Source organism: Corapipo altera, unplaced genomic scaffold (genome assembly GCF_003945725.1).
Source record: "Corapipo altera isolate COAL_440 unplaced genomic scaffold, ASM394572v1 205, whole genome shotgun sequence".
In the NCBI taxonomy this organism is placed as follows: Eukaryota; Metazoa; Chordata; class Aves; order Passeriformes; family Pipridae; genus Corapipo; species Corapipo altera.
The window spans coordinates 191,576-202,706 of record NW_020885046.1 but is presented as its reverse complement, the minus strand read 5'-3'; the positions used below and the strand labels follow the sequence as shown (position 1 = coordinate 202,706).

Sequence of the window (11,131 nt, the reverse complement as noted above, 5' to 3'; positions counted from 1 at the left end):
CAGGGTGCTGAACACTGACAGGGAACTGAACACTGACAGGGACAGGGTGCTGAACACTTACAGGGACAGGGTGCTGAACACTGACAGGGACAGGGTGCTGAACACTGCCAGGGACAGGGTGCTGGTTGAACACTGAACACTTACAGGGACAGGGTGCTGAACACTGCCAGGGACAGGGTGCTGGCTGACTGCTAACAGAGTCCAGCTCCTCAATGACACTGCAAAGCCTCCTGGCTCTCTGTACACTCTGTAACATCATACAGCTGGCACAGTTGGCTTTTAGGACCTATTATTAATTGAGCTGCTTTGAAGCACCAGGTAAACAAAGAATTTCACCCTGGCTAGACCATGAGGTCATGAAAGGAGTGAGGAGCCTCCCACCTTGACCATCCAATGGAAGATGTCCCCCAGCACAGCAGCTGCTGCATGAGACACAGTGCAAGGGTTGTTCCAGTTCGAGGCAATCTGGCACTAAGGGGAAGTGTAAATCCTGGGGTCATTAGTGCTGCAGTCCCGTGGCTGCTCTGTACCCTCAGCAGACCTGAGGTCAGCAGACGATTCCCACAGGGAAAATACAACGCCCTTCCAAAGTGGTCGGCTGTGGGGTCTGCTGTGAGCCCCTCACCCTGCTCCTGGCACAGCTCTCTCACACAACAGGCTCCAGCAAACACCCCAGGGCACTTCACCACAACCGGTGTGCAGCAACAGCAGCTGATGATTTCTCACCTTTCTCAGGTTATACAGGCAGAACCCTGAGGAGTTTCTGGTTCACTCTATGGAGCTGTGAGAAGCTGCCCACATTTTCCTTGTGTTACAAAGAACAGTTTCCAGGTGGGATGCTTTTGTTTGGCTCATTTTCAAGACCACATAATTTTGAACCTACACCTAAATTTCACTGTCATTAATGCATATTTAAAACCAGGGGTTTGATTTGTGCCCAGCTCTAGCCCTTTTCTGGACACCAATCCTTCTTTTTTATCTAATGTAAAGTTTTGGTCATGGAATGTGGACAGAAGGAATCCACACTGCCTGCAGGTACCAAGAGTAACTGGGCAATCTGAAATTTGGCCATGGTACTCACTGGAACATAACAGCTGCTCTTGGCCAGGAGGTTCCTGGGATTTAAATTATTGTACTGCACTTGTGGAAAAAAATAAAACAATGCCTCTGGCAGATCACGGCTGTACCCTGCTAGGAAGCTCTCGGGAGGTTAATTCCAAGGGAGGGTATTCCCCATCATAATGTGCTCCTAAAATGGGACTGAAATGTTTTTGCCCCAATAATCAGACGAAGAAAAGCAACTAGAAAAGGCTTGTGTTGTCATAAATATTTTTTCTGTGCCATTAACTATACACCTTCGAATCAGAAAAGTTGGTGATAATAAGATTAATTGTGATTTAATATTCACGCAGAGGTATTTATGTATCTTGAATCTTTGTGAAATAAAAATGATGATCCCATTTTCCCACTTAGGAAAACTGGTGGAGCATCATACCTGTACATACAGTCTGTCCAACTGTACTGATTTCCCCAGTTGTTTCCTACCAACACCATCAAATATGCAAGCACATGGGGAGTACCACTTTGGGGCTTTTATCTTTTAACTGGGTTGCACATTTCAACTGGAATACCTGCTTCTTTCACTGTTTGGTTCTTAAAAAGCAAAGAGCCCCATTCACCTCTGTAACATGAACTCTCTGCATTGAATTCCCCTCATTGTTACAAACCCAGAGCAAACCCCTGTGGATTTGGTTTAGGTTTCCAGCACCATAAATGGAGGACAATTTTGTTCGTTGAGTATAAACTGAAAAGAAAGTAAATCCAAACATTCTCTGCTCACAATAGGTATTTGAGAAACCTTTTGGGTTGAAACATTACTTTGCTAAGACCTGTTCAGTAGCCTCCATATCAGATTTCCCTATCCAGCTGTCCAGAGGCCCATTAGTGCCTCTCACCATTATCAGGCTCCCTCTATAATTAGAACAGCTTAGGCTTTACTTGGGCCTTTTTCAAACCCAGATTTCCCTCCCAGCCGTAGCTGTCATTCAGAAGTACACGAATAGTACCTTTCAAAGTAATTTCAATTTTACATTACTTTGTGACAAGCAGGAGTAAATGGCATTTAAACCAGCAGAGCAGCTCTTTGCATTACATGATAAACAATAAACACGTTACTTACCCCGAGTGAGACGTTCTCATCTGGCATCTGATTTTGCTCAGACAGGCCCTGAGTCCTTCTCCTTTCCCAGTGACAGTCTTTATCTGCCTCTTCTGTCTGACACAGAGCAGCCTGCACTTGCAGGCTTTCTGTCTCCCTGGGAATCTGTGTTGAAAGCACACCTTCCTGCCTGGGAGACGGAGCGCTGGCTTCCCTGCCCTCTGCTGCAGCCTGGAAAGATTGTCCTATAGCACTGACATACCTGCAAAGCTCTAGAGGGTTTAACAACTTGAAAAGGTTTCTTCTCAGACTTTCTGTTAAGGTGCAGACAGTGTGCCGGGCGTTCTCCTGGGGCAGGTCCCTGCCCCGCTCCTGCAGCAGCAGGGAGCTTTCCCCCAGCACGACCCGCTCCATGCCGGGCTCTGTCATTGTCCCTGGAGCCTGATGTGCCCCAGCAGCTCCTGTGCCACTGGCAGACGGCTCTGCCTCGGCAGGGGCAGGATCCGTGTGCTTTGCTTTCTCAGCTGAGGAACCTGCAGCCAGGTGACCGCTTCCATCAGTCTCTTCTTCACTGCTGGGGGGGTCATTTCCAGGGGCTGCAGATGCAACAGGCACTTCGCTCTTGTCTTTGTCTTTCAGACTGGTACTTTTGTCTCGGTGGTGTCCAACAGGGAGAGTCATCTCTGTCTGCACAGTTGACTGGCTGTACAAAGAGGGGTCTCTCCTTACATTTACTCCTTTGAATTTTGAGTGATGCCCACAGAAGCCAATGGGGGTATCCATAGGCGTAGTGTTATCTGACACTTGGAACACACAAGGCATTTCACTGAGGAAGTAAGCACACCCATCACAATCCTTACCCAGTTTTAGATCATCTTCATCATCACTTTCTAATAAAAATTGTAATTTCTTTTTCCAGATTTCATCTTCATACGCTGTCAGCACATCTGAACATTCAAAGTACTCCAGGTCATCATCAGAAAAGTCATCACTTACACTTGGAGCTTTCTCTGTATAAATCTCCAGAACAGTGGCAGGATTTGCAGAATCATCTTTTACAAAATAAGTGGGATTTCCTATGGGAGTATCTGCCTGCTCACTGAACAGGGAATTCGTGGTTAGAGGACTGTCCAACCCAGTCTTTTTACACACCTGGACATCTGCCAGAGACTGACCAGATCCAGGGTGTTCCGTGTCAAGGCAACAGTTGTCTGTGTGACAAGTGGTTACATCTGTAGGGTGGGAAGGCAGCTGTGTGCTGCAGTATTCCTCTGCTCTTGCAGCAGTGACAGGGACCAGACCGTTCCAGTGAAGCAGGTCATCACCATTCTCTGACAAATGCCTTAGGCAGGAAATATTTCCCTGGGATTTAATCGGATTTTTTACATCCATGTTGTCTTCTGTGTTAGGCACGTGTCTGTGGGATTTCTCAAATGGGGACAAGACTTCTGCTTTACTCCTCGAGCAGTAAACGGATGATTTCAGGAGGGTCAGAACCTCGTGAAGTCAGCATGGCTCACCCTCACAGGGTGAACTCCTGTGTTTTGTAAAATGTTTCCCATCTTGCTCATTTTACCCTGAGGTCTCCCATGCGCTCATTTAGGACAACAACAAATTCTGGGGAAGTTTTGTTCTTTGTATCTGGTTGCAGTTCAACAAACGTCATTCTAGCTGTCAATAAAGTGCAGATCTTGCTCTGTGCACCTGCAAATGAAAGAAATCTGAAGTTTAAAATTAATTCTGAAATGGGTATAGCTTTTTTCTAGAAGGTGGTCGATTGACACATACTTGCAAGCATTTTCAAAACCAGAAACCATTATTCAAAAGCCAAGGTCAGACATTAAAGCAGTAACCCTAACCCAGCTGTCTGTGCAATGACAACCAGAGGCAACACATTGCAACTGCCCACAGTGACCTGTGGCACTGGCACAACAGGAGGCTGTTCCTTGAACTGGCATCACAGGGACATCAATTCCAAACCCTGCTTGCAGAAATACATGGAACAATCAGTCTGGTTAGATTTTATAGGGCTATTTCTCTTTTAAGCAATTTTATTGCTCTTTGGCTGGATGTTTGTCATGAGGTTGGTTGGCTTCCACTTCTGCTCCTGTCAAGTCTGACTCTCCAACAGCCGTGGCAGTCACCTGGGTGGAGAAGAGCAGGAGGCAAAGGTGGTTAAGGGGAAGGACACGAGAAGGGACAATGTCGGGTTGTGTGACAAACACTTTGACTCCACATGCACCAAGGAGCACAGACAAACAGCACCTGGCAACCAGACCAGCCCTTCAGAGCTCTGATCACGTTTTGCTTTCCATTTCAACTGTAAGGAATATAAATAATTAACAGAACAAAAATGGAGCAGCAGGGAGTAATCTTTTCCTCCTCCGTTTTATTACAGTGCCATGGAATTACCCTCCAGCATTCAGCCATCTCCTCTTAAATATGCATTTGCCTGATGTTCCCTGTTGCACTCTTTTAACTCCGCTCTCATCTTTGCTTTGCAGAAGACCAGATGTCTCTTTCCTCTTTTTCGGAGGGTCTAAGTTATTTTAAAAGCATGGTAATTTCCCCAGCTGAAAAGAGCTATGGCAACATGTTATTACTACAGATTGACTCATGAAGGGCCTTTACTAAAGCCATTGTACTACACAGTCATCACTGTCTCAGCTCAGCTGCTCTCTGACACTGAGGGGAAAAGAGCTGGCAGATTTCTCCAGATGACAACTGGATTGGATTGTCATACACTGCCAGATCCAACCACAGAAATGAAAGCAAAATAGCATTCCATGAGGAAAACTGCAGTAAGTGATGGTTTTCCATCCAAGACAAAGAGTTGGTTTTTTTTAAATCTGGGGAGCAGATAGAAGATATTAGATTTTTAAAAATTCGATAACTGAATTCAGATAGAAACTGGAAAGAGAACTGCTGGTATGACAGCCTCTCAGCTCCTCAGGGGAACAAATAAGGGTGTTACAGCTGCTTGTCTCAAGTCTTGCTCTGGACACCAGTGATGTTATTTGCTGAACTGAGGCCTGGCTCATGACAGGAGACAGTGAAGCACAGCTTTGGAGGAGGAATTAAAACATCAGGGTTTAGCAGGTCATGGTAGGAAAGATGCCTATTTTGGATCTCTAATGGTCTGTAAATATATTTTCCATCTCTTACTGATCAGAACCATGGCACATGTTGGGGAATTTTTATGGTACCCCTTGAGGCAAATCAAACACATGTGTGTGCTCACCAGGCTCTGCTGCAGCCTTAGCTCAAGGCCCTGGAACCCAGGATAAGGGAGAACATGCTTCTTCATTCAAAATTCATGCTTCATCATAATTCCACACTGGTTGTGAAAAACCTATTCGCTACTCATATGAAAATATTGTCTGAAATTCCAACTCTAAATATAAAATTTGACTGCTCAAACTTACTTTCATTAAAATGCCAACGTTTTTCCCAATTTGAAACCTATTTTTATATGTTATTAAAAAGGTTCAATATTTTATCATTTATTCCAACTGAGAACAAAATATTTTTGAAGAATCACAGTTTAACATGGAAGGAACAACACTTAAATAAGGGGTTTTTTTTAGTAATAGCCATTTTGCATATAGTTTCAGGCACAAAGTCACTTCTATTGATTTCAGAAGGAGCTGCAGGCTTAATCCCAATGTCACCAAAGAGAAAAAAAATTACTGACAAAACTATACAAATTTGATTAAATGTAAGAAATGGCTATGAATTTTCCTCTCTCGCATCACATTTTCCCCTAATTTATTTAGTTATAACCAAAACACAGATCTTCCTTTGTAGGCAATTTTACATCCACAGAAATTATTTCTACAGAAAGCTTGTGCATTTTACCCGTCCAGCAGTGAATTTGTGTCTTTCTGTGAGGTTCATGTCCTCCAGAGTGGGTGGAAAGAATCCCCTTTATGGCCTCCCAGCAGTTTCTTCTGTTATTTGCTGTCTATTCATCATGCAATCTCAGTTCTCTGTGCAGCCCTACTCAGCCCACACCTTATTCAATAGGATTCCTTCCTATCTCTCAGCTGCACTTGCTCCTCCCTGCCCTTCCCAGGATCTGTCTGTCCACCCCCAAGAACTGGCTCCCCTTATCACCCCCTCCAGCTCCAGGACCCTCCTGCGCATTCCCACGGCACAATGGGCACCTGATCTGTGCCCAGCCCTGGATGGAAACGTGCCCTGACCCCCAAAGGCCCCCTGGGACCCGCCTCACACCCACGGCAGCACGAAGGAGTGGGAAGGGAGAGCCTGGGTGAGCCCACACACGGATATCTCAGCACAACACCACAGGCAACGACACTGATAACTCCAGTGTTTCACATTCAGAAACATCCTTTCACCAGCTGACACTTTGGTGTGTTTATACCGAGCTGACACGGGGCCAGGGGCACCTGAACACAGCCCAAAGCCCCATAAACACCCCGTGCCTCAGAGCACAGGGCCGTGTCTGCAGGAACTGCTCTGCCCCGGCCACACCGAGTCTGGCAGATCCCTTGGCCTTAACTGTCAGGGATTAACTTTCACCAAATTTGGCACTCAGAAAACCAGCCTTTCTTCTGTGTACACACGTGCCCATGGGGAGGATGGGGATGTGAGTGTAGTGCAGTCTGCTCCCCTCTTCTCCAGCAGACAGATCCTGGTTAGAAAGTCACTGGAGTATTTGGAGCGTGTGCTTTGGTTTTTATTCTGAGCTTCTTGACCCGAGACAATTAACTCCCCAACTGCCAGCACAGTTTCCTACTGTCACCTCCACTCCACAGGCCAAACTTTGGGATGTGCCACCTGGCGTGGCAAACACAGCTTAAATGGAATATTACTGCTAACAAAGCTGGTGCTTTTGGCACCCCAGCTCCTGGGTTGCTCGTGTTTTATGACTCTGACTCTTGGTTTGCTGAGAAATAAAGATGCCATAGTCCTAATCACTCTAAAAACCTTACAGATCCTTCCCAAAAATCACTCCAACGACCTCACAGCTCCTTTACAGAAATCACTCCAATAACCTCACGGATCCTTCACAAAATCACTGCAGTGACCTCACAGATCCTTCCCAAAATGACCAACACACACCCCGTCACCTGGGAAATCTCAGTGTCGTGCTCCAATGCCGTTATATTCCAAGGTTAATGCCAATTCCCTTGCCACTCTCCCTGGAAACATTTCTCAAATATGCCTTAACTCTCCTGCAGAGTGCTTGCATATGGTTTGTATAGCTGCAACACTCCTCTAAGAAACCAACAGCTGTAATTCCATCCAATCCACGCTCCCACCCTGCCAACCATTTTATATTTGGGAATACACACATTTCTTTTACTTCCTCATACAGGGCATCTCTCAAAAGAGATTTTTTTACGTTTAACATTTTTCTTCTTCCAAAGCAGAACAAAACATAGACTTTTCCAGTTGTGCAATAAACACAGACATTACACACCCATTTGCATTTCTTAAGTGAGGTCTTATATTCCCTGTATGGAAACACATACAATATATTTATGATCAGAAACATACAACTTCACTTTAAAAAAAAAGCTTCCCATTAATGTTTTGCTGTATTTAAATGCTTATTCTCACGATCTCTCTTTAAGTTTTTTCTTTAATAGAAATCAAAGATTTTATAAAAAGTTTTCAGTTAAAAGTTTTGTCCACATTGGCATGTTTATGTGAATTTTCTCAGTTCAGTGCATCCACAAGTACTGATGGAATCACATTCCACATGACATTTCTGACCCTGCATTCCCAGCCTATACAAGCTTTCCAACGTGATTGTGCCAGAACGCCGTAGAAACATTTTCCAAGTATTGTGATCCTGGTTACATTCTTGGAAATGGTTACAGTACCTTGTAAAAGTTAAAGTCTCCAAGAGAGCAGAAACCAGAATTCCAGGGTTCAGCTCTAACTTTGTGAACTCACAATGGAGCTATGGTGAGGACTCACACAGCAGTTTGCTACTGCAGAGAGGAGCATTTGATGGGATAGGAGCAGTGAGAACCTCTGCACCCAAGGATACACAGGGAAGCATTTTCTGCTTGTTTCTGCACCTCACGGGAGCTGCACCTGACTCGGTTCTGTCTGGAACCCAAACAGTAACTATAACCACATTATTCTTCTATGAATCCTTCAAGGCACCGCAATCAAATTGAACACTTGGAGCAGCATATTTGTCAAGGAGTGCACACTGTCAGAAAGCAAACTAGAAAAACCACTATCACCAAAATATGGCTTTGCCAAAAATACTGTGATATGTTGTGGTTCTTCAACTGCCAGCACCCCAGACTTTTTGTCAATTTTTCTGTTTTAGTGCCCCACCCACTGTGAACAGCCCCACGGTATAAAAACACCTCAGCTATAATTCACTGGCTAAATGCAATAATAAATGTCTGGCTCTGCGTGCCTCTAACAAAGACCTTAACATGGAGTAATTAAAATAAGCAATCACAGCACAACTCTTCACACTGTGATCTGTCTTAATCTATTTTTAACATCTGCCAAGCATCTGACCCTGTCAGATTGAGCAATTCATGCAGCCTGAGAATCACCTATTTCTACTAAGTGACCAGATTTTTTTCTCAGGAATAGAAGAAATTTTTAGCTACCGAGTACTAGAACATGCAATATATATTTAGAACAAATAAAATGCATTTTTCAGGATACCTGGTATCACTTACACATTCTTCAGAGAAGGAAGCTCGTTTTCATATGATTTTTGCAAGTTTATATTGCTGAGACTCGGTGGAAATAGTGTAATTTTAGAAACAGTGAGCAGAATTCTAAATGCAATGCATTTTAAAAAAAATAAATCTATCAAGATATGGAAAAATTACTATTCTTTAGCAGAAGCAAATAACGAATCCTATTTCCTGCTCAATAACACTACAAATCACTGCAGTAATGTAATGCCTTAAGAATAACGTAACTCGCCCTTATTCCTTTACTCGTCTTTTACGATTCCCAGGAGAAAAAAGCAGCCGAGTAACGTTTGCAGTACAATCCCCCTGAGCCCCCCAAACACACACTCACCTGCAGGACCCTTCCTGGACATTCTAGCAGCAGGCTGGGCCTGGGCTGGGACCTGGTGCTGCAGGACAAAGGACGCTGCGTTGGTGCATGTTGTTGGGAGCTGGGAAGCAGCCGACGGCTTCGGGGGTGTTCTGCTGCTGTGACCTCAGGGCAGGGAGTCTGATCCCTCAACAGGTTGACTTTTAAGAGAGACGATTTCATTACATGCAGCAGATGGCCCCTCCTGAGAAAACCTCCACCAGACAGGGAGTTGGCAGTGAGAAGAGGGCACATCCTACTGCCATAGAAGTCCACAGGAATTTCCTCGTGGCTGAGAGAGAGAGGAAGTGTTGGCCTTAGCTTTTCATACTAAAGCACTGGATTGTTTTTTGGAGAGTGTGCCTAACTGCTCTGCTAGGCACCTCGGGAACTTCTTACTTGCTGGAGGTTAAGCACACAAAAGTTCTGCTGAGCATGAGAAAACCCACAGTGCCTAACAAGCAGGCTGAGGAGATCAAAGGTGGCCAGTGGACTTTTAACAATCACTACACAGAAATTCACCTGTGATTCACATCCCCCAAAGGCAAAAAGGCGAATCCTGAAGTAAGGAAGTATTCCCACTCCTGTTACCCAAGGAGCCAAGTCTCACACAGGAGGAACTTCAAGGAATTGCACAAACTACTCTGAGCTCAAGGGATCTGGAAAAGGCTGAAAAGCAAGTTTTGTGCCAGGATTTTTTTAAAGCATTTTGCAATAATGGCAACTAAAACTGGTTATGAGATACTACCGTGCTAAATACTTCTTGCTCCCAGTGTTATCTAGACCCAGATAGGAAACTGGTGTGTTCAGCAATAAATATAGCACCTCCAATCACCATCATTCAGGAATAGCAACGGGGATATCTGTTTTATGTAACAGTCTAATAGCCAAAATAACCCCCAAAGAAACAAGAGGCAGCAACATTTGTATCATAAAATAGTGTGGGTTGGAAGAGACATTTAAGGGTCCTATATTCCACCCCCTGCCATTGGCAGGGACACCTTCCACTAGATCAGACTGCACCAAGCCCCGTCCAACCTGGTCCTGAACACTTCCAGGGATGGGGCACCTAGCACCTCCCTGAGCAACCTGAATGCTTGATCACCGATTAAAATTGTTAATAAAGTTACTTTCTAAGGCACTTCCAGTCCACTTTGAGCAACTTGCAGTTCCAGAGGTAAGAATTCCCTTCCCCACTCATCATTAGCAATGATGGAGAGCAGCCACGGGAACATCTCTTTGGGAGGCTCTTCCCAAGGCGTCCCTCCTTTCCCACAAGGTGCCTGAGCCTTAAGCTGCACACCTGCCTGTGTGGGCACTGGCAGCAGGGTGGGAGGAAGCTGTGGCACGGAGAAGAATCCATGGCCGTGCCGGCTGCAGGTGGATAAGGCTGTTTCTCCTCAGAGCGCGACCCCTGCCCTCAGCGTTGGGTGCTTTTTGCCCGCTTTAGGGCCCAGCTCCCGCCTCTCCAACCACGTCCGGCCTCCTCAGGGCCAGCTGCGGACGCTGCAGGAGGTCTCGCCCTGAGTCAGACACATAACGTCCCCGTTTCAAAATGGGGGAAACAAAACAAAACCCGCTCGGTTCCCTCACAGTGCCCGCAAGGCCGGGGAGAGGGGGAACTGTCTCCTGCCCCGCCATGGCGGTGTCCCCTCAGGACGGGGCGGCCGCACTACCCTCAGCCGGACCCGCCCCGGCCGCCCCGCTCCACTCAGCCGGTCCCTCCTGCCCCGCCCCGGCCGCCCCGCTCCCCTCAGCGGACCCGCCCGTCCCGGCCCGTCCCGCCCCGCCCCGGCTGTCCCGCTCCCCTCAGCCCCGCTCCCCTCAGTCGGTCCCGCCCGTCCCGTCCCGCCCCGCCCCGGCTGTCCCGCTCCCCTCAGCCCCGCTCCCCTCAGCCGGTCCCGCCCGTCCCGTCCCGCC

General features: G+C 46.4%; 1 protein-coding gene across 1 annotated transcript in view; it reads right to left on the bottom strand.

Moving 5' to 3' along the window:
* Positions 1-10,223, bottom strand: part of ALPK2 (alpha kinase 2) — a 24,159-nt gene extending 13,936 nt beyond the window's left edge. Inside the window, 3 exon segments of the mRNA XM_027668590.1 lie at positions 2,180-3,614; positions 3,616-3,862; positions 9,194-10,223. Of these exon segments, the coding sequence (XP_027524391.1) occupies positions 2,180-3,614; positions 3,616-3,671 (1,491 nt within the window). The 5' untranslated portion in view covers positions 3,672-3,862; positions 9,194-10,223.
* Between the last annotated feature and the right edge of the window lie 908 nt (positions 10,224-11,131).